General features: G+C 39.6%; 1 protein-coding gene and 1 long non-coding RNA gene across 3 annotated transcripts in view; one reads left to right on the forward strand and one right to left on the reverse strand.

Moving 5' to 3' along the window:
- LOC138740311 (uncharacterized) overlaps positions 1 to 24,837 on the forward strand; it is a 122,280-nt gene that overhangs the window by 62,560 nt on the left and 34,883 nt on the right. The gene's annotated exons all lie outside the window — the stretch shown is intronic.
- On the reverse strand, positions 297 to 23,735 carry LOC138740305 (tumor necrosis factor ligand superfamily member 13B-like). Of its 2 annotated transcripts, none has more exons than XM_069892770.1 (6): positions 23,433 to 23,735; positions 20,003 to 20,138; positions 17,183 to 17,239; positions 15,343 to 15,455; positions 8,899 to 9,049; positions 297 to 1,565 (listed from the first exon to the last, which is right to left on the reverse strand). In XM_069892770.1, the coding sequence occupies exons 1-6, from the start codon at positions 23,676 to 23,678 to the stop codon at positions 1,450 to 1,452; spliced, it is 819 nt and encodes a 272-aa protein (XP_069748871.1). In that variant the 5' UTR covers positions 23,679 to 23,735; the 3' UTR covers positions 297 to 1,449. The 2 variants fall into 2 exon arrangements, with proteins under 2 accessions (XP_069748871.1, XP_069748872.1); XM_069892771.1 differs by lacking the exon at positions 297 to 1,565 and adding an exon at positions 8,124 to 8,759.

Raw genomic sequence — 24,837 nt, forward strand, 5'->3', positions numbered from 1 at the left:
GGGTTTTCTAGGCATTTCTTGGAGCAAATTATTACCCAGTTGTGCAAAAGTTGTAAAGTGTCCAGAATTACCTGTTACTTCATTTCTCATGCTCAGTCTACTTCCTCGTATTTGCCATTTTAATATTCAGGATATTATAGGCAAACATCCTGCTTCAGTTCCCTTTCTACAGATGTGTTCAGCTGTTGACCTAACTGATATTAAAAACTCAATATGCGATTATTATTATTATTGGCACGTTGAAATAGCATATCAATATACAACTAAAACAACAATCAATCAATAGGTGATGCTAATTTGTATATATCATTGTTTTTGTGAACAATGCTTAAAATATTTTATTTACAGGCAACAATATTCATTCATACAGCAGATTAAGTGCCATAAATGATCCTAATGTGCTTCATGGGAACATTATCAAACAAAACATGCAAGGGGATATTAGGACACGTCAGTTGAAAGAAGAGAGAGAATTTGGGGAATGACTTATAGTCCTTAGAACCTTGACACACCCATGATGTGAGTCATGGAGGGACACTAGAACTTTGGATGGAGGTTAAAATGAGAAGCTACCTTGTCAAATGTAGAAGCAATAAGTGAGTGCTCTGGCTAAATAATGAAGAGAGGCAAGGTCAGAATCACCCAATATTGTAGATTGGACGTAGGCAACTATAGCAATGGAACAGACTGGGATGAAGGCGCAGGATTAAATTGGCAAGATTTTCAACAGCACCTGTTGATTGTGTGGTGGAAACAAAACAATTGAGAAAATTTACATTCATCAATCCTGGATGTGGGACACATCCACGATGTTACTGACAGACGCATAGTAAATAATGATGTTACTGACGGACGCACAGTGAATAACTCAGAATATCAAAATGCACTGCTATGTGATGAATGAGTGGAAAACTGTGATTCACATGACCTATGGAGTGTGGAATGTCCCTTCTCCCTTGCAGCTAATTTGCTGGTTAAAAAAAGGAATTGGAAAATACCAACAGTGAGCCATTGTATCTCTCTTCTGGAAAATAGGTCTGTGGATTGGCTCATTGGTAATAGCACAATGGAAAATTCCCAAGAACATTCACTATATATTCATTAGATAATTTATCACAACAAGGCAGTACCAATAATGCACATGCAAATAGTTAGAAAAGCGTGCTGGCACTGGAACAGTAAGTTTATAAAATGAGATAACAAATGAAAATGGTGCAAGCAAGGGAGGATCTGCATTCCAGCAAAAGTTGATGCAGCATAAGTTCAATGAGTGGCAACTGAAGATGTTGGTTACCATGGATACTTCACATCCTGTGGTCACTCTGGAGAAATCTACCCTTTTGTTTAAAATTGCTTGTGTCCTTTGAACAAAATGCGGAGACTAAGAGGATTGAAAACTTAAGTCATATAACCCACTTTTGACATTCACTGTGCTCTCAAATAGTTGGTTCATAAGAGTTGAATTGCACCAAAAAATGTTGAGTCTTTCTCCATGGATATCCGAGCATTGGGACGGGTCGGTAATAGAAGCTCCAACTGATCTCCTTGGTCAAGCTTCACAATTCCTGAACCAAAATGAGAGAGTTAACAAAGGAATGAAATAAAAGCAAAAAATGCTGCAAATACACAGTAGGTTGAAGTTTATTGTCATATGGCACCAAGATGCAGTGATAGAGGTTGTTTTGCGAGCAGACCAGTTAGACATCTGATGTATAATATAAGTAAGACACAGTGCAGAGTGAATAGATGGAGAGAGAAATAATTAATATTTCAAGGTCAGTGACCTGACATCAGAAATAAAAACAGTTAGAAATCAAATATATCTGAAGTTGTAGAGGGCTGAAGAGAATAGATGGAATATCAGTGTTTGGGGAGATTGAAGAATACAGGTGGTAATGTCACAGGCTTAGAAGGGGCCAGTGCATATCTGTAGTTGCAAGAAATGTGAATTAAAAGTGAATGTTGGAAATACTGAGCAAGTCGGTCAGCATTTTGGAGATGGAAAAAGTTAACAGATACAAGCTGAAAAGGCTGGTTATCTCTCTTCAAGAAATATCATCTTCACGTAGGACTCGATCTAAAGAATTAATATTGCATAGGCACCAATGTAAATATATCATTCATTAGTGAGAGAACAAAATCACACCTCCAAATTATTATGAAGCCATATAGCATTACTTTCTTCATGGCTTGCTCGGTGTGTGTTATTTTTTTTAAACTTTCCACGTTTTGTTTACCACTACACAAAAATCCCTGTGCCAAAAATAATACAATAATTTTTCACTCCTTAAGGAATATTACCTCCATTCATCAACTGAAGTGAAAAAACTTGTTTTCCATATCATCTTCACACCGTCTAGCCTACTCACTAAACCACTTATAGGTACTTTTCATCCATCTCACACCCTATTTTCCATGTGTTATTGTATTATGATAAAATGTTACATTCGGTCTTATTATCTAAATTGATATGAATATTTTGGTATTTGGAGGCCTCTCTCTTGATTCCAATGGCATCTTACTGGCAACACCCAAGATTTATTCTACATAATTGCCTGTAGTGTTAATTCTCCACCTATCCAACATTCACCTTTGACTCCTGACACCAGCCATTCTCAACCTTTTTTTTTGTGGCTATGATGCCCTTAAGACTCTGCTCAAAGTTTATGGGCTCCCTTCGCTATGAAGCCGTCAAGTTTAGTTGGTTTCTTCGCTCCTACCAACTATATAAAAAATGAAAAATATATATATTTTATGATTTCAGATCATTGCTCTTCCTTAATTGTGCTGTTGACCCCAGGAGGGGGTGAGGTGGGGGTGGGGGATGGGGGCTTATGGCCTCTGTTGGGAATGGCTGCCCAACACCAGTTGTTTGAAATAGGAATGTTGCTTCCCTTTGGACTCAAACCTTTTAGATAATCAGCCTTCCTCTTTGTGGCCAATTCTGATACAAGGTCATTCTGTAACATTAATTTTACTCTCTCCAGAGATGCTACCTAATTTGTTGAAAGCATTGTCTTTTATTTCAGATGTCCTTCTACTGCCATCTGCATTTCACAGTTACAGCATTTCTTGTTTGTTTTTTTATTGTTTCTCTTCTATTTGTGCTTCCTTCTTTAATTTACACCTTCTCAGACATTATCTATAATTAATAAGCATTCATTGCTTTCTCTTACAGATGCAACTCAGAACTTGTACATTTTGACGGTTTTATACTCGATTCTATCACATGCATTCCACTTGTTTTTCTCCCTCTTCTCTACAACTTAAAACATACCTTATTTTTCAGTTCTCATGAAGTCTCACCAATCGGTACTGTTAACTTTGTTTCTCCAACGATGCTGCTTGACCTGCTGTGCATCTCCAGCACTTTCTGTTATCCAACTTTCCTGATGATATAAAGCTGTGAGGAAGCTGTAGAGCTGTTTCTTGAAACATGAGCAAGTAAATAAATGGGTACAAAAGTGCTGGAGAGACTCAGCAGGTCACGCAGCATCACTTCCTATACCCAGCGCCTGCAGGCTTTCATGTTTAGAACATAGGATACTAGAGGACAGTGTAGGCCTCAATGTTGTGCCAACCCATATATTCTTTAAAAAAAGTACTAAACCCTCCCTCCCCATAACCCTCTTTTTTTTAAAAATTCCATCTATGTGCCTGTCTAACAATCTCTTTAATGCCCCCAATGTTCAGCCTCAACGACCATCCCTGGCAAGACATTCCAGGCCCCCACAACTCTCTGTGTAAAAAAAAACTTTCACCCGACGTCTCCCATAAACCCCTCCCTTCACTTTGTACACATGGTGTTTGCTGTTCTTGCCTTGGGAAACAGGGACTGGGCTGTCCACCCTGTCTATGCCTCTCAGAATCTTGTAGACTTCTATCAAATTTCCTCTCATCCTTCCACGCTCCAAAGAGAAAAGTCCCAGCTCTGTTAACCTTGCCTCCTAAGACTTATTTTCCAATCCAGGTAACATGCTGGTAAATTTCCTCTGCACCCTCTCCATAGTTCCACATCCTTCCTATAATGAGGTGACCAGAACTAAACACAATGATCTAAGTGTGGTCTTACCTAAGATTTATAGAGTTGCAACATGACTTCTCAACTCTTGAACTCCATCCCCCAATTAATGAAGCCCAGCATCCCATAGGCCTTCTTAACTATCCTATCAACCTGTGCAGTGACCTTGAGGGATGCATGGATTTGGACCCCAAGGTCCCTCTGTTCATCCACACACAAGTAACTTAACATTAACCCTGTATTCAGCCTTCTGGTTTGTCCTTCCAAAATGCATCACCTCACATTTATCTGGATTGAACTCCATCTGCCACTTCTCCGCCCAACTCTGCATCCTAAGTCCTTTTGTAACCTTCAACAACCTTCTGCTCCATCCACAACTCCTCCAACTTTTGTTTCATCTGCAAATTTACTGACCTATCCTTCCGCCTCTTCATCCAGGTAATTTATAAAAATCGCAAAGAGCAGGGGTTCAAGAACAGATCCTTGCAGCATTCCACTAGTCACCGACCTCCAAGCAGAATACTTCTTCCACTACTACTCTCGGCTTTCTACCTGCAAGCCAATTTTTTATCCAGATCGCCAAAGTTCCATGGATCCCATGCCTCATGACTTTCTGAACGGGAGCTTTGTCAAATGCCTCGCTAAAATCAATATAAACCACACCTACCATCCTACCCTCATCAATTTATTTTGTTACCTCCTCAAAAAACTCAATTAGGCTCGTGAGGCACGACCTTCCCTTCACAAAGCCCTGCTGACTATCCTTGAGTAGACTGGACTTCTCCAAATGTTCACAGATCCTATCCTTAAGAATCCTCTCCAATAGTTTACACACCACTGATGTAAAACTCACCAGTCTATAATTCCCAGGATTCTCCCTATTACTTTTATTTTAAAACAAGGGGACTACAGTTGCCATTCTCCAATGTTCCAGCACCTCTCCTGTAGCAAAAGAAGATTCAAAGATCATATCTACTGCTCTAGCTATTTCTCCCCACAGCAGCCAGGGGTATATCGTGGACCTCTCAATCCTGATGTTTTTAGAAGATCCAACACTTCCTCTTCCTTAATCTCCACATTGTCCAGCTCACACGCCTGATCTATTCTGTCCTCACCCTGATCAAGGTCCTTTTCTCTTGTGAATACTGAAGCAAAATATTCATTTAAGACCTCCCCTGCCTCTAGGCGCATGTTGCCTTCTTTATCCTTTAGTGGCTGCACCTTTATTCCCATCATCCTTCTGTTCTTCACATTTGCATAGGACACCTTGGGGTCCTCCTTGATCCTACACGCCAAGGCCATCTCATGCCCCTTTTGAACTCTCCTAAGCCCTTTCTAAAGCTCCTACCTGGCTACTATATCCAGGTATTCCCTGACTTATCACCTATGTGACTTATGGCCATCTGTACATATGACCAAAATGTATTTAAAAAAAAAAGAAAAAATATAAAAATCATGCATTAACAGGTGAAAGTTGGCCTATCTATGAAAAATAATGCCGAGACAGAGAGAGAGAGAATTTGACAGCGATGGCCAACCTCTTGCGAGAGCTGGCTTTGGTGGCCGCCATGTTGTATTTGACGAACAATAACATGGATACAGTGCAATTCCATTTCAAGATACAACCAGTCAGCCAGAACGGAACTCGGACGCAATTTGAGGAGTACCTGTATTTCTCACGAGCCCTTCCTGTTTCTTATATCTAATATCTCCTTCCTTCTTCCTCTTGACCAGCTGACTCACCTGCTTCGTCAACCACAGTTCCCTTTTCCTACCATCTTTTCCTTGTCCCAGTGGAACAAACTTATCCTGAACCCAATACAAATGGTCCCTAAACTTCATCCACATTAGTTCCGTGCTTTCACCCTTAAACATGTGTTTTCAATTTACACTCACTAGTTCCTGCCTCATCCCTTCATAATTAGCCCTTCCCAATTAAACACTTTCCCATTGTCTGCTTTTATCCTTATCCATAGCTATGCTAAAGCTCAGGGAGTTGTGGTCACTCTCACCAAAATGCTCCCCCTTCTTCTATCTCCCATCCTATTCCTTTTAAAACACCTAAACCTCAGAACCTGCATCAGCCAATCCTGCCCTTCCTCCAGCCAAGTTTCAGTTACAGCCACAACGTCGTAGTTCCACGTACTGATCCATGCTCTAAGTTCATCCCCTTTATTCCTAATACTCCTAGTGTTGAACTAGACACATTTTAACCCCTCTAACTGGCTACATTTATGGCTGTCCTTCCTCACAACTCTAAATAAATGGGCAAATGTAATAATAGTTTGTTTAAAAAAAACTTCAGTAGTTTGCATTTAAATTACCCCAGTATGGAAAGATAATAAATATAAAAGATTGATAATATTCACAATTAGTGCAAGAAAAACGGTGGTGCTTTGAAAGGGAAGATATGTCTTTTTGTGATGCTAGGATCATTTATGATAAAGGAAAGTTCAAGAGCCTGATAGACGTTTGGATAATAATACTGTTCTGGAATTGAGACGTGCTAGAATTCAGGCATCTGTAACTTCTTCCTAAATGTAGAGTGAGAAGAGATGTGACCAAGGTGATGGTATTGGCTGCCTTCTTGATGCGTTACCACACATAGATGTCTTCAATAGATGGGAGGTTAGACTCTGCCATTTTATGCAGCCTTCTCCATTCCTGAACACTTGAATTACCATATTAGGTCATGATGCAACCAGTCAGTATACTTTCCCACAGTACACCTGTCAAAGTTTGATAGAATATTCGAAGCCATACTAAATCATTCTAGACTTCTTTATCGGAATATAATGCTTAGTTACCTACTTTGGTTAAAAAAAATCAAAGTGGAGTATTCTTTCAAAATGGTCTGACCTTGAACTTCATCGACTTCTGGGTGGCCTTGTGCACAAATCACATATCGTTATACTGGGTGATTAAGACAACAAACAGATCGCTGGCCTTTATTGCAAACACATTTCAGTATGCTGTTATTAAATAGGGGTCTGGTGAGACCAAACCTGGAATATAGTGAACACATCTGGTGTGTCTACCTGAGGAAGATATACTTCATGAAATGGGAGTGCAGTGCAGCTCTGCCCCAGAAGAGGAGAGATGAGAGAGTATATATATTTGGTCATATTAGAGTTTAGAAAAAGGAGAGGAGGAACTTATTGAAAAGTGGAAAATTCTTATGGGGGAACAAGATAGATACAAAAATGATGTATCTTCATTTCTCTTGAACTATGATTCACAGACTCATTTTTAGGATTTGGCCATTCAGAATTTAGACATGATGACATTTTGGCAAAAAGTGATAAATTGGTTTTACAGTCCTATGGATTCCCATGGTTATCTCAACTATGCTTTCTTCTGCCTTGGCTCCATTGAGAACATTGTTATATCCTGCAGTTCCTCCATCTCTATCATGTCTACTCCAAATCATTCTACAGTTTGGGATGTTTTACTTTTTCCTTAATGAGTTCTTCCTCCCTAACACATAGGTCATGACCTCACCACATTTATTTCCTACACATCAGCCTCTCGCATCTTCTGTCCTTGCGAAAGAAAGAATGAAATACCCCCTTGTCCCAAACTTTGCAATTTCCACCACCAGACACAACTTTGCTTCCCCTCTCAGCATTCCAAATACTTCTTGCTGATTATTCAATATTGTTTATCTGTATTCACAACAATGAATAATTAACACCAGTCTCCAGTAGAACCCTGATATTACCCAGTTAGATGACAAATGGCAACTAACAGATGCACATCTTAAGGTCTCCAAAAAGCATAGACCCAAACAACTTCTTCAGTCTTTCTTACCATTAAAATCCTGAGGATCATTGTTAATCTTCACTGAAGCATCTAATTTCAACAATGTAGCCATAGGAACACATAGGTCCCCTTCCTTATAAATGAACACCGCTATCATTGAACAGAACCTTCTCAACCACCTGCTCATGTCCCTTCCAAGAAATTCTATCATCTTCAAACACCATGTTAGAAGTCAGATGGAATAATTATTGCTTAATGGACAGGAGAAACTGCAAGGAAACATTCTCCAGCAGAACGATGAACCAGTTTGTTAGTAACATATTTATACTCATATCGCTGGTCACTTACCAACTCTCTACAAAATATACCACAAGTCTGGATCAGCGCCCCGTGAGTAGCAAGATCTTGAGTTTTCCCTGGCCTTTAAATCCCACACCATTCTCACGAATCTACATAGTGCCACTGCATAATAATTTCTTAATCATTGATTCCATATCCAAGTCATGGAATTCCTTGCGTGGCACAGAGAGACTGCAGCAAGAAAGTCGCACAGAGAGGGATGGGCAACTAAATTCATCCATGACGTCAACAACCCAAAGGTGAACATTAAAATAAAGGATCAACCTCATTTGCCTAAATCTTATGACTGAAGGTGGGTAAAATTTGACACTTCTCCTGGTTGAGTCATTTGTTCATGGAGAAAATGTTGGCCTGTGTATGCTGGCTGTGTCAAGTGGCCAGGAGTCGTCGTCTTCTGACTCTCCATCCCATAGGATGATGATTGTTCCTTTCCGTCGGTTTGTGGGGTTTGATATGTGGCTGGGAGTAGAATTTAAGTGTTGTCAATGGGATTCCATTTTGTTTTACGAGAGAAATCTGCTCTTGAAATTTTTTTTAATGCCAGCAATGTTGGTGCCACTATGTCATTTACATTAGAGAGCTGCATCCAAAGGTGTTTTCTGGTCATTGGAGACAACTATAAAGTGAATAAAGGGAGTGTTAATCTGCTTTCAACTTCTTAATGACCTCAGTCACGTGATTACACTTTACCTCTCAAAGAGTAATTCCAAAAAGTATGGATATTCAAAATACATTTTGTAGAGCCGTGGACTTACCAGCAGTGAAACAACTATTACTGGCTGTGTTGTTGGGCATGTTTTGAATGCACCGAAATAACGTCATTATACGCTGTTCATTCCCAAACACATTAACCTTCCTTCTCCGTACAACGTGACCCATAACCATGCAGTTATCATAGTACAGAACCTGCATAATGAACAACAAATGGATAAGTATGTTCTGAAAACTATTAAGTGCTTTACTGCAAAAATTAGAAAGCTGGAAATGTGAAATAAAACCAGAAAATGTTGGAATTGCTCACCAACTCAGCATCTGTGGAAAGAAAACGAGAATTAATATTGCAGGTCAAAGAGCCTTTATCAGAACTGTGAAAGAGAGGAAATGTCCATTTTAAATTCCTTACACCTTAAAACTATCTTGTTTTACCTCTTTCTCAGTTCTGATGAAGGTTTTATGACTTCAAGCGTTAATTCCGTTTCTCTTTCCATAGATATACTCCAGTCTGCTGACTTTCCAGCAGATTCCATTTTTATTTGTGCATTACTAGATTGAAGTAACAAACCCATGACTTTTCACATATTGTAGTAGATTTGCAGCTCAGAGCATCACACAAGCATCTCCCTCCCCTCCATCAACACTTCCTGCTGCCTCAGAAATGCAGCCAACACACTAAAGGACCCATCCCGCCAAAGCCATACTCACTTCTTCCTCCTCCCATGAGGGAGAAAATTCAAGAGTGTGAAATCATGTACCAGCGGGTTCAAAGACAGTTTCTTCCCTGCAGAAATCAGGCTCCTGAATGAACCACAAAATAGTGATCCCACGCTGCCTTTGCTATGCACGAGCTGCTTTTTCATTGTCATGCTACACGCTGTAAAGTGCTTGCCCTTCTACTTTGTACTGCTGTAGGCATGTAAAAGTTGAGTAGCTTGACTGCTCGTGAAGATGAATCCCTCTCACTGTACAAGGTATACCTGACAAACTTAAATTTGAATTACCGATAGATTAAAACATAAAATATGTTGTCAACAGAAATAGACCCTTTGGCCTTTCTGGTCCATACATTAGTGTTAGGGTTATTGCCAAACTATGTATTCTACCTAGTCCCATCGACCTGCACCCGGACCTTAGGCCTCCATATACCTCCATTCCATGTACCTCTCCAATCTCTCTTAAATGTCGAAATGGAATCTGCATCCACCATCTCTGCTAGCAACTCATTCCATACTCCCATGACACTCTGAGTGAAGAAGTTCCCTCTAATGTTCCCCTTTAACATTTCATCTTTCACTCTTAACCCATGTCCTCTAGTTGTTGTTTCACCCAACCTCAGTGGAAAAAGCCTGTTTGCATTTACCCTATCTATACCCCTCATCATTTTGTATTCCTCTGTAAAAGCACCCTTCATTCTCTAATGCTCCAGGGAATAATGTCCTCACCTATTCAAAATTTCCCTACAACTCAGCTCCTGAGGACCTAGCAAAATCTTTATAATTTTTCTCTGCAGACTTTCAATCTTATTAATGTCTTTCCTGTAGGTAAGTGACCAATTCTGCACAAAGTACTCCAAATTTGGCCTTACCAATGTCTTAAACAACTTCAATTCCTGTACTCAATTCTTCAATTTATGAAAGCTAATATGCCAAAAGCTTACTTTACAAACCTATCTAAATGTGATGCCACTGTCAACGAAAATTATACAGTGCCCTCCATAAAGTTTGGGACAAAAACATGTTTTTTCCTTTATTTGCCCCTGTGCTCCACAGTTTAAAATTTGCAATTAAACAATTTGCATGTAATTAAAGTGCATATTCCAAATTTTATTTAATGTTATTTGTAGAATTTTATTTGCATGCATTTTGGTTTGACCATGTAGAAATTACAGCACTTTTTATACATGGTTCCCAGATTTCAGGGCACCATAATGTTTGGGACATTTGGGTTCGCAGGTATATGTGATTACTCAGGTATGGTCAATTGCTTCATTGTTGCAGGTGTAAGAGAGCTGGGCTTGTTTCTAAGCTTTTGATCACCTTTGGAGTCTGTAGTTGCCATTTTTCAACAAGAGGCCCAGAGTTGTGTCAAAAAAGCCATGATGAGACCGAAAAACAAGTATAAAATAGTGAGATACATTTATCAAACCATGTAATCGGTGTATTTTTCTGGTTGCATGGATAATTGAATTTACTATCTTTGAATCCATTCCTTTCTCACCATCTTGGGTTTAGACAAATCTGACTTGAAATTTCATGTTTATTATCCTAGCATAGATCTTGCTTATATTTCATGCAGATTATAACTATGTCTTTTTATTGTGAAAAATGACTTGTATCAATTCACAATAATTAAGCAGTAGCTGTAACAAGATTATATTTGAGAAATAGAGGGATGGCAATTTCAATTCCGCCATCTGGTGACTAATAAATTTGTAACAGTTCTGAATTAGTAGTATTTGGGTCTTTTCTGCACAAGAGCAAATTGTGGAGGCGTAAAGGAACTACCCAAGATTCAAAGTATACCACCTCCTCTGTGAAACATGATAATGGGAGTTTTTTGAAACTGAAAACTGGAAAAATTGTTGGATGGCCAAATTAGTCACCCCATCTAAATCCATTTCAGCATGCTTCCATATTCTGAAGCGAAAACTTAAGGGAACAAGCCTCCAAAACAAGCAGGAGCTTGAATAGAGGCCTGGCAGAGCATCACGAGGGAAGATATTCAGCACCTGGTAATGTCTATGAATCACAGACTTCAAGCAGTCATTGCCTGCAAGAGATATGCAACAAAGTACTAACCAGGACTATTTTAATAGACTTACCATTACTATGTCCCAAATATTATGGTGGCCTGAACTGAGGGGATTCTCTCTAAATAGTGCTGTAATTTCTACATGGTCAAACCAAAATGTACACAAATACCCATGAATAAAATCTGAAATGTGCACTTTAATCATGTGTGAATTGTTTGATTACACATTTAAAACTGTGCAGCACAGGGACAAGGGAAAAAGTGTCTTTGTCCCAAACATTATGGAGGCTATTGTATTTCTGTATTCCCAGATCCCTCTGTTCCACCATGCTCTGCAATCCCCTACCATTTAACCCTGGTGTGTCCTCCAAAGTGTAACACCTCACACTTGTCCGCCTCAAATTCCATCTGCCATTTTGCAGCTGGTCCAGATCCTCCTGCAAGGTTTGAGTCTTCCTCACTGTCCACTACACCCCAAATCCTAGAAATACAAGATGATCCAATTTACCACATTATCATTCAGCTCATTAAGATGGATGGCAAACAACATTAGACCCCACACTGATCCCTGAGGCACACTACAAGTCACAGGCCTCCAGTCAGAGGCAATTCTTTACTACCACTCCCTAGCGTCTTCCACAAATCCAGTGTCTAATCCAGTTTAGCACCTCACATTGGATTCCAAGCAACAGAACCTTCTTGACCAACCATGCAGAATGTTGTCATTCTGGTTATTTTGGTTTGTGAACTAGCTATTGTTGTTAAGATGATCTCAACAGCAGTATGATATATTGAAAAATTATACTGTTGGATAAAACAGCCAAAGGAATTTACTATAAGAAAATTTGAATTTATGTTTGCCTTCTGGCTTGTAGCGATGCTGGTGGTTTGTGGTTCAAACCCTGTTTGCTAATTAATTCTGTTTGGGTAGTCAGGATTAAAGTACTGTATGTACTGTCTTCTTCTTTCTTCTTCTTTGGCTTGGCTTCGCGGACGAAGATTTATAGAGGACTAATGTCCACGTCAGCTGCAGGCTCGTTTGTGGCTGACAAGTCCGATGCGGGACAGGCAGACACGGTTGCAGCGGTTGCAAGGGAAAATTGGTGGGTTGGGGTTGGGTGTTGGGTTTTTCCTCCTTTGTCTTTTGTCAGTGAGGTGGGCTCTGCGGTTTTCTTCAAAGGAGGTTGCTGCCCACCGAACTGTGAGGCGCCAAGATGCACGGTTTGAGGCGATATCAGCCCACTGGCGGTGGTCAATGTGGCAGGCACCAAGAGATTTCTTTAGGCAGTCCTTGTACCTCTTCTTTGGTGCACCTCTGTCTCAGTGGCCAGTGGAGAGCTCGCCATATAACATGATCTTGGGAAGGTGATGGTCCTCCATTCTGGAGACATGACCAACCCAGCGCAGTTGGATCTTCAGCAGCGTGGACTCGATGCTGTCGGCCTCTGCCATCTCGAGTACTTCGATGTTGGAGATGAAGTCGCTCCAATGAATGTTGAGGATGGAGCGGAGACAACGCTGGTGGAACCGTTCTAGGAGCCATAGGTGATAATAGTCAAATTTTGTGGACCAATTTTTTGGGTAAAATTTAGGGGTTCAATAGTACATGCCACTACCTTTGAACATGGTATGTACCTGCATCGTTCAGGGCAGCAGGACCATGGAAGGGTGGGCAGCCGGGACAGGGTAGTAAGTCCGTGTTCAAAGGCGTCAGAAGCTCAGATCGGCAGGCGGTCGGCTGAAGCATCAGGAGCTCAGATGGATGGCCAGGCAGTCAGGGCTTAAGTGAGTCTTTTCGAGGTTTTATGAGTTCCAGTGGAGAGGTGAGAGTCCATGGTCAAGGCATTGGGAGCTCAGAAGGGCGGGTGGCCATGGCCAAAAATTAGGGAGGTCGACAATTACATGCAATATGTATAAAATATCAGATTTTTGAGCCAAAAATAGGGGGCGGGAATCAACTTTTACATGGTATCAACTATTACACAATTATATACGATTGGTGGTAGTTAAGAATTGGCAAACGATCTATGCTTTACTTATTATAATTGGAATAGTCAAAAAGTTGCAAGCATTTCAGTGATTAAATAATCACAGTACGGTTAGGGTTTGTCGTCTGTTAAATGATTGATGCTGGAAGTTCCTAACAGGTAAACAATGCAGATTGGGTTTAGAATAGTTGAGAAGTAGCCTTATTTGGGGTAATAGTTTGGGAGATGCTAATTAGAGTTAATGGAACTGGATTTGCTAATTGAAAAAATTATTAATTTAAATTCCTAATTGTCATTTCTTCATAGTTTAAGAAAAATATAAACTGATGTCATTAATGCAAAATGAAGTCATAACTTGTATGAAGTTATCACTAAGATAGACATGGAAATTTATTGGACATCATAATTGAATCATTATCATTTTTTCTATTTAGTTGTATTATTCTCGCTGAAGCAAACATTGTAATTACCAATTTCTAGTAATTGACTTTTCAAAGTACATCCATTTTAACTCAAAATTGAGAAATGCTCAAATATGAATGTTTCATAGATCGTTAGAAATATTCTAATACGTTATTACACATACATTTTCTAACTTTTCCCTGGATTACTTTTTGCTATATGCATTGTTCTGAAGTACGGCATTTTATACCATTTTTAAAAAAATGAGAAGAACTCTGAGGCTTAGAAAATTGAATGCCCTTTTCTCTGCTCTGTGAATTAAAATAAAAATGTCATTCACTGCACAGTAGAAGCGAATTTCGGCCATTTACACACATGCCACCCAATTATACCCAAATTAACGTATCACCCTGTATATTTTGGAAGATGAGAGGAAACCGGGGCACCCAAGGAAAACCCACACAGATACAGGGAGAACATAGAAACTTTTTCTGTATTCAAACCCAGATCGCTGGTTCTGTAGCAGCGTTGCTCCAACTGCTACACTAACTGTGATCTTGTCTGTAAGGCTTTGGCCTACTATCGTGCTTGCAATACCCTTTTACCTTCTAGTCCCAATCTTTCATGCAGATCATTCCCACAGCAGCCACTTTTTTTGCCTGCCTGACCCTCAGCCTACCTCTACTATCCTCTCTCTTCATTAATCCCCCACTCCTCAGTCCTATACAGCATAAAAACTTTCCTTATAACTGAAACAATTATTATTGCTGAAGGTTATGGACACGTGGATACACTAGTATTTCTCAGCCATGCAGGGTCTTTTGCCTGACACTACAACGAAGGATTTTTAAAAATTCTCAATCAACGTGCGGCACCCCAGAACTGCACACATCGTGATTAGGGCTTATCAGTCTTGTTTGGGTCTCAAATTATGACTCTCTCTTTCTCTGACCCCAGCCTTAATCACCTAAAGCTCAAACAGGTGTTTTCCCACGTTTACTACTAATTTACAGAGGTACTTTTAAAAAAACACATTCATTGTTCATAGGCCCATATGAATTTTCTTCTCAGATGTTTGTAGTGTATAGGACACTATCATACTATTATACAATTCTCTCAGAGGGCCGACCTAGATGAATTTTCAACCACATCTCTAGTCTGCTAATAGAAGTGTGCTTTCTTATTGATAACAACTGAAAACGTGCCTGAATGCCCATATCGTGAACTTCCTAACTGGCAAACAGAGTTTTGGTGGTCTGCAAATAACTAAATTTCTTATATTTATAACCTAACCCTATTGATATCCCTAGCGTTCATTTGTTATTGTTGCATTTAGCTTACCTGACTGTACACAGTATAAAAACCTTCTTGTTTCACAATTATTTTATTGAAATTTTCTTCCAATGCATCACCCCTCTGAGAAGCCACAATCCAAGGAATAAAGGTTGAATCATCTGCTGATATAATATTGAAAGACACTGAGGAAGGAATCCAGTAAAACAAGGACATTTTGGCAATTGTGAGGATAATACAGGCTACTGAAGTGGATATAGGATACACAGTATTGGTTGGGTTAACTCAACAGCAATGTGAACAAAAATGAATGCGTATTTTAAAATAAATTCACATTCATGTTTGTATTGGTGATCTATTTAATGATTTTTGTTCAGTTGACTACAATGAGCTTTTCAAAAATATATATTATGAGTCCCCATTTAATTTTTTTTCTCTTAATTCATGAGAAATTAAAAATACAAAACATACTGTATGATCTCTACCGATGTCCCTTTCCTGATCAATCAGAGCAAGACTGGTAGGACACAATTAATGAATAAAGGCAAGCATGAAACAACCTTTCAGTGTTACTGCCTCTTCTCACCCCTGTGGTTTGCAGGCATGTTTTAGAATGGATATATCATTCAACCGTCCATTTGTGTGATTTATCACACTGGAATATTAATGCAATGTGTTACCAGTGACTTTATATACAAATAAATCTGGCACTAAAAGATAAAGTATATCTTTGAAGTTTAGCTATTTGAAAGGAAAACATATTTAAAAAAGGAAATTATTGTGATAATTGGAGAATAACTTCATAGTCACTAGGGAACAACTTCACAGAACATTTTCAAGATTTAAGTTGGCAAGTTCAAGTCCATCTCATAAATGTATCTTTCTGACAGAGTTTAGACACCAAAAGAAGGTTCTTCCCTGTGATAGTACAGACCTATCACCAATGTATATATTTACAGTATCTAGAGTGTAATGACCGTGCTTACAGCGATTGGCTGAGAGCTTAGCCACGCCTACTGTCTGGGCCTTAGAGGGTTGTGTCCCTAGCCAGGTCGGATCATTCCGGACTGGTCGGCCACCTGTGAAGAGCTAATAAAAGCCTTGGTTTGGATCAACAAGTCTTTGGTTCTTTCGACGAGCTCTACATTCCTACATTAGGCATAACTTCTGACCTCTGACTTGCTACCTGTGTTGGAATTTCACAAGGTACTGTTATCAAGTGCAAAGATGTTCTTTTGCCTTTGACATCATTTGATACTGATGTTTTATGAGACCCTGGTCTGTTTCCTTTTAAAACTGAAAATGAAGAGTGAATGGTTATAGGCAGAGGAAGGTGAAACCCCTGATTAGGATGTGGTTGAGAAAAGATACTCTTTGAGATTATATTCACATGACCTTCAGCTGCAAGAAGAGTTCAGCTGGGGTCATTCACTACAAATGCACTCGCCCACCTTGAAACACTGTTTATTATAACTCCTGTTAGTCCCTCCCTCAATCCATCCATTTTTCACTTCCTTTCCTCCTGTAAAACAGATGGAACCATCTGACTCAGTGTCTATTTTCAAATGTCTCGTAATTTCAATATATTAAAGTCTCACATATACACGCTGATTTCATTTTGGCATAAAAAATAAAAGTTCAGCCCCCATCCTGTTTCATATCAATTTTGTTCATCACCCTGTGTATTAAAAAAAATGTGGGTCTTCTGATCGAAAAAGTACGTTTGCAGAAAATACTAAATATAGAAAGGAGTAAAAGAAACAGCAGATGGTGTATTGATTGCTTCTGGAATCCTAAAGGAAATGGTGGAGAAGATAACAGAAACCTTACAAGTTACATTTCAGCATTCTACATATTTATAGCACAGCTTCAGACATCATTAAATTACCTTGCTGAATGGTGCTTCTCTCAGTATTAGGGATCAGCTGTAAGAAAGATAGTTGCTCTACAAAGAAAGGATATTAATTTTAGATTAATTATAATCACAGTCCCCTCTGATAATTGATCACTAATATTTTGAGATTTGATTACATTTCCTTATTTGTTTCTCCAAATGAGGTAATCCATGTTTCCATGTCTGAAACTTTGAATCTAAAGTGTAATTCCCTGCTGTAGGTCCCACTCAGGATTATTGTCAAAAACAGTCAAGACCCTCAATAAATGTCAAGATCTTACTATTAATGCAAATGAAACCATTAAACCGGTGGTTCTTAACCTTTTTCTTTCCACTCACACAATTAAGTAATTCCTATGTCACCAGTGCTCTGTGATTAGTAAGGTGGCATGTGGGTGGGAAGGGAAGGTTGAGAACCACTGCTCTAGACCCAATTGTTACTGAAATATTTTGCTTGAGAAAAGTTGTCATTGGCCTATTTCCTTTGGAGTTCTGAAACCATGCACATAACGAGTCAATGAGGTACAATTAAAACAGTGGTTTTCAAACTTTTTCTTTCCACCCACATACCACCTTAAGCAATCCCTTACTAATCACAGAGCACCTATGGCATAGGGAACACTTAAAGTGGTACGTGAGGGGAAAGATAAAGGTTGAGAACCACTGCATTAATCAATTTGTAATTCCACCAGTATAATGTGTGTTTTTTTCCCAAGCAGCAAAACAAGTTTTTACCTTTCTACTACCATGGGATACATTTCCCGTCCTCCCCCTCAGAGATCCTTGGCATTGAAAACAAAAGCAAATGCAGATACTACAACTGGGAACAAAAACTGAATCTGGAAGAACTCAACAGGTCAAGCACTTGACATTGCTTTTTCATTTAGAAAATTACATTCACTCTCCTCAAGTCTCTCACTTCCAGACATAATTTTCTTGATCGTATCCATCTAGAGAATGTGTGTCATGTTGGTATGCTGGAGTGGCTAGAGAAAGATTACTTGAGAAAATCCTCAGCTACTGTTTTACCCCACATGTTCATTAGAAATAGAATGTTCATCATTGCATTTTCATAGAAATTCTTTGGAGAGCACTGTTCCCAATTCTCTTGGAGTGAATCAAGCCCACCACCAATTGAGTTGATAGTTTGACTGAATGTTTTACATTCCACCTTTTTTTCATTTTGCCATCACATGAATGGAAAAGTAAATAGGCCATGATGGAAATAAAGCCTGCTGATCTGCAATTAGACGATTGCCGAATTGGCATTACATAATCATAACTGGTTCAAAGCAAAGTATGAAAAGGCATCACCAGACATACCCAAAGATGAAGCTACAACACAGGATGTTATAGTTATGAAGCCTCATGCAACAAAGTGACCCCATGATGAATGGAGCAGAACAAAGGCCTGCAATCCTGTCACATTTAGTCATGAAAAGTGATGGGCAATTGAACAGCTCATAAAAGGAGCTGGCTCCAAGACAATTCTCACAGTTAATAATGGGAAGAGTCTGCCTATGCATACAAGGACCACGTGATACATTTGCAGTGACCTTCAGCCACAAGAGCTTTTGGAATGATCCACTTTGATTCCCTCCTCAATTCCCCACCATTGTAGAAGACAGTCTTCGGACAATTCACTTCTCTCCCTGTGATACTCAGATCATGCTGGGGGCAGTGACTCTTATGGGACTCATCAAAATCTTGTTGTAGACATATTACAGAGCTGGCTATACCTCCAGCATCACTGTTCTTATGCAGGTTCACACTGACATTTGCACAACTATGTGAAAATATGCCCAGAAGGTACTACCTATCCAGTCCAACATGATGGAAGATGCCACTTGTAACTGGGGTACATTTTCAAGAAGCGCCAGGCAATTTGATGATCAAATTCAAGTGAACTGGTTTATAATTTTCTATTTTGCCTCTCCCATTTTTTTTTCCTCGAGGTGTTACATTTGCTGCTTTACTATTCGTTGGGAACTATTGCAGAATGTAGTAAGTACAGTAAAATCCTGGTAATCTGGAATTCAAGCATCTGGCAGCCTCAAGCAAGCAGCAAAAAAATAAATTGCGGAAAATAAAAAGGTAAAAAATATGAAAATGTAAAATTACCCCCAACCCCCAGAGGTTAGTTTGCCAAACATGCAACATAGAATTTCAAGCAACTGGCAAATCCACTGATCTGGCATCTCCCAATTCCCATAAATGCTGGATACTAGGGATTTAGCTGTATTATTGTAGAGGAATGTACAAAATATTTGGTACTGAGGCATAACATGAGAGATCAGTGCAAATGGCCAAAGGTTTGCTCAAAGAATCACAATTCAAGGATTAATTTAAAGGTGAAAAGAGAATTAGATTGAGAAGCTTAGAGAGGGAATTTATGTGATTAGGGCTTTGACTACTGAAGGCCAAGCCAGCAAGGGATAAGAAATTAAATCTGCAATGTGCAGGTACTCAGGTTTTGGAAGAGCATAAATATCTGTAGGATGGGAGGGCTGGAAGAGGTTCCAGAGTAGCAAGCAAGGATTGTTCGATGACAATTTGAACATTGAAAACAGTTTTGAATGACCTCGTTTCTGGGAGGTAGAGGCTGTCTGAGAAGCAAATAGTTTTGGGGGGTTTTTCTTTTATGTTGTGCTAATAATATATTTTTTTTAATGTGGGTTAACAGGTTATAATTTTTGATTATTGACATTGTTACTTAAAACCATTCCAACGACAACATGTTTTCAGTCTTTTCCCTTTTGTGTGGGAAATAGCTAGTTTTTATTTTGGTTTATAATTTTAAAGTAATTTGCTTACTTTCACAAAGTGTAGCATTTCTTCTTTTTCTTGTAAGACTCCTGAATTCATTTCTGTCATTATTCAGATTGATTAACTCTTCTCTCATTTGGAATTGGGCATTTCTCTCATTTTTCAGATTTTCTGGCAGATCTTCCTAAGGAGAATTACGAACAAAATATAAATAGAAAAAAAAAGTTGGCTTTACCTCTGGAAAAAGATCCTTAGATCCTCACCCATCATTCTTCATATGTAATTGTGTACAGTGAATGTTAAAATGCTGTTTCACTGTGGGAGGTGGGAGGCGTGATCAACTCCCAACATTTTTTGATCGGAGATATTGCCAGTCCATTCCAGGAACTTTGGGTGACCTCTGTGGTGCCAAATTGATGCTCACCAGCTGTTGCCCAAGCAGTTTACCCAGTCCATTGTACCTACCTGGTTCCATGGGGTTCAGACAAAGTGTATCAAATTTTGGAATGTATCTGGACACGATGGTGAACCTTGCTCCTCCCCTTCTACTCCATCGAAACACTAATCTCGGAGGCACGCTAACCTTTTACTGTCATGAGGCTCCTGAGTCTTGCTGACATCTCTGCTTTGGCTGTCCCATCAGGCAGAGAGGGCTGTGAGCAGTGGTTTGGGTGCAGGAAGAATTAAGTAAGGTCTTGCCCACTCTGATGGCTCTTGGACAGCTCAAACTGACAGAAAGCCTTTTCATTGTTTCCAATTATCTCTGACGATCAGAGATTTTAAGAAACATTTGGAAAAATGTAAATAACTTCTGAAATCTTAAAAGTTATCAATGCAAATTAAAATCATAAATTAACTTTAAAAACATTGCTGTTGTGAAGTAATTGAAATATTAACATTGAATAAAATAGCAAAAACACCGTCATTTGCCTTTTCAAATTAATGTCAAATGATGCCATTCAAAGGCCCTGGCGTGCAGGTGAAGGATGGGATACAAAGTGGATCCAGATTTTCAGGTCAGTAAATTATGGAATAAATGTGTCATCCAAAGGCTGAGCAAGAGGTTAGATGCACCCAAATCCTAACTGGAGCACATTCCATTTTTAAGTGCTGCAGCTCACAAACCCAAAAGTCTGGAATGTGGTGGCACACGTACGGCAGCTAGTCAACAAGCAGTTCCCTCTGGAACTAGCAGCCGGCCATCCATACAGTCTGGCCTACATCATCTCAGTTCAATTAAGTTATCTGTCTAAACCATTCCTTAGCGTGGGCTCAACCATTCCTGCTCTTTCAGGATCTTATGTTTGGAGCAGAGTCTCAAGTAATAACAAAGAATGTTGAGAAACACTTTTTAGTGGCTTGATACTGCCTCCTCATTAGTAGAGAACATAGAACACTACGGCACAGTATAGCCTTCAATGTTGTGTCCAGCTATATATTCTTTAAAAAAGAACTAAACCCTCCTTACCCTATCCAGGTGCCTATCTAACAATCTCTTAAATGTCCCTAATGTTTCAGTCTCCACCACCATCCCCAGCAGGGCAATCCAGGCACCCACAACTCTGTGTAAAAAAAAAACTTATCCCTGATGTCTCCCCTAAACTTCTCTCCCTTTACTTTGTACATGTAACCTCTGGTGTTTACTATTCCCACCCTGGGAAACGGGTACTGGCTGTCCACTCTATCCATGCCTCTCATAATCTTGTAGACCTCTATCAAGTCCCCTCTCATCCTTCTACACTTCAAAGAGAAAAATCCCAGTTCTACTGACCTTGCCTCATAAGACTAATTTTTCAATCCAGGCAACATCCTGGTAAATCTCTGCTGCACTCTCTCCATAGCTTCCACATCCTTCCTATAATGAGGTTACCAGAACTGAACACTATTCTAAATGTGTTCTCACCAGAGATTTGTCGAGTTACAACACAACCTCTCTTCTCCTGAACTCAATCCCCCTATTAATGAAGCCTAGCAACCCTTAGGCCTTCTTAACTATCCTATCAACCTGAGTGGCAACTTTGAGGGATGTATGGATTTGATCCCCCAAGGTCCATCTGTTCATCCACACTTTTAAGTAACTGACCATTAACCCTGTACTCAGCCTTCTGGTTTGTCCTTCCAAAATGTATCACCTCACATTTATCCAGAACAACTTCCTGTTCCTACCCTCTCTGGTGCATGGCACAGGCAGCAATCCTGAGATTACCATCCTTGAGAACCTGTTTTTTAAATTTCTTTCCTAACTCCCTATATTCCCTCTTCAGGACCTCATCCCTACTCCTGTCTATGCCATTGGTCCCCACGTTGGCCACAACATCTGGCTGCTCACCCTCCAGCATGCTGTGAACTCTATCAGAGACATCCCTGACCCTGGCACCTGGGAGGCAACGTACCATCCGGGAGCCTCGATCTTATTCCCCAAACCTCCTATCTGCTCTCCTGCCCAATGAGTCGGCCAGCCTCCGAGCCAAAGACATGACCACCACGACATGTCCCTGGTAGATCATTTCCCCAACAGTATCCAAACAGTGTACTTGTGGTTGAGGGGAACAGCCACAGGTGTGCTCTGCACTTTCTGCCTCTTTCCCTTCCCTTTCTTAACAGACACCCCTGAAGCTCCTCTGCCTCCCAAATCAGCTGGAGTTCATCCAGCTCCATTTCCCTAACACGGTCTCCCAGGAGCTGCAGCTGGATACACCTCTTTCAGGTGAAGTCATCAGGGACAATTGTGCTGTCCCAGACTTCCCACATCTTGCAATCAGAGCACTCAACTGCCCGAGCTGCCGACTCCATTAACTCTTCCGAATTACGTTCAAAGATCTTACCTTAGTGCAGGGTTTGGAAGCCTATGGCCCAAAGGCTGCAGACCGGAAATCTGGCCTGTGTTCTAAATTTATCCGTACAGTGTCACTGCCGCCCTCCCACCCCCAGTCCAACACCTCCAAATAAATCAATGCAGCCCACCATTCAATCACTGACTCACCATCTGTCCTGCACATGGTAAAAGGTTGTCCCGTCCCGTCCCTCCCCTCAGCGGAATCAAGCTTGTCCTCAGCCTCTGCTCACCAAAGCCTCTAACTCCCACTCCAACACTGGGCCATGTACACAGGCCATTCTGCTTGAGCTTTCCCTCTTTTCATTTGTCACTACCTATGACCTTAATTACTCTTCCCACCAATCACTATATGTAGAACAAATATTTGGAAAAATTAGCAGATATGTATACACATGAAATGATATGTCAACTGACATTGGGGTTTGGGGGTTTTTGCTGTGAGTAAGCTATTTTTCCATCTATCCTGGTTTATTGCCTTTATCAACATAAAGTTGTCATTCTCTACTCGAGTCGTCACAAAGTTCTTTGGTGTCACTTCTTGACTTCAATTCATTTTGACAACTGAGAATGGAAGATGACATTTTGAATTTACTCCTGTAACTAAAACAAAACTGAAGAGATTTAGTGGAAGTATTTCCTTACCATTTCTTTTTCATGTTGCATTGAGCTATCCCCCACATTTATTCCTGTCCTCTTGTTAAAAACATGAAGCTGGTTATGGACATTTGCCAGTTCACTCCGTAGATCCCGTAGTTGCTGCATCAGTATCAATAGAAGTGACAAACAGCATAAAACAGCTAAGAAAAGGATAACAACACTTATAACAAACCCTCTCATGAGAGATCTGGTCCTTGATTCCGGTAAATTATTCCAGTATTTGGTTTGCATTGTAATTAAATAGTTTATGTCTAGTTCCAGCCACTGATACAATTCCTTTACTCAACAGAGGAAGTCTGTATGACAGAATGCATTATTTTGCAATGAGAACAGGAAATTGTATTTCGTAGAAATATTTGCATAATTAAATTTTTAAAAGGGCATTATCATTTAGTTAGGACTAAGTTTCAAAATTGAGCATAGGTGATTTTTAATCAATAGTACCAACCTAAAATTAAGTACTTAATGCAATGTATTTTCCACATTAGTTTTAAATATGGGTGAATGAATAATAAAATAAAGCCCATCCCTCATTTTAGTGAGTTATGTTTATCACAACATTATAAAAAAACACCCCATTTTGCTTGTTTGCTGGCTGATAGACAATGTTTGGAAAGATGTACCAAATTTTGATGAATGGTAAGCAGAAATCTTCAATACTTACTCTTGGAATGTCGATGTTTCTCATAAGGCTGCTGTTTATCAACTAGTCTTACCTGCCCTCGAGAAGATGGTTGTTAATATTCTCCTTGAATCATTAAATCATTTTGGCATTGGCGTTCCCAAAATTTAGGGCCCCGGAAGAGAACCAGAGAATCACAAAAATGATTCTAAGCTTTTGAAATAGTTCATTTACTCAGGTTAGAACAATAGACACTTAATAGTGACCTATCAGATGTCCTTGATTAATTAACAATTCCCTCACTTGATTGGTCCAAAGCATCAGGTTGAGGAAGACCATGTTTAATCATAGCTGGGATGCTATGTTGCTCTTCTTTACCCAGAGATTAATGGAAAGTTTTGCCTGCTGGTGTGATATTGCTGAACTTGTTCTCCGGGTGAAGGTGAAGGAAGTTGCTTCACAAAGAAGAAGGTTAATCTTCTAAACTAGTTTTGATTATATCAAAGAGGCAGAGGGCAGACTATGTTTTTATTTTTTTATTTCTTACCTTCTGGGGAGGTGGGAGAGAGACAGTTTAATTTTGATGACCAAGCTATCATATAAATCAAGGTTACCATGCAATTCCCCAAGATCCCTTGAATTCTAAGTATAAACTCAATTTATTCAATTTTTATTCATTGGACAACTAGCTCACCATTGAAATTGATTATGCTGAACACCAAGCAAAGTTTCCCCTCTCTTATCGCAGCAAAACAGAACATATTACTC

The sequence above is a fragment of the Narcine bancroftii genome, chromosome 8, assembly GCF_036971445.1.
Source record: "Narcine bancroftii isolate sNarBan1 chromosome 8, sNarBan1.hap1, whole genome shotgun sequence".
Taxonomy (NCBI): Eukaryota; Metazoa; Chordata; class Chondrichthyes; order Torpediniformes; family Narcinidae; genus Narcine; species Narcine bancroftii.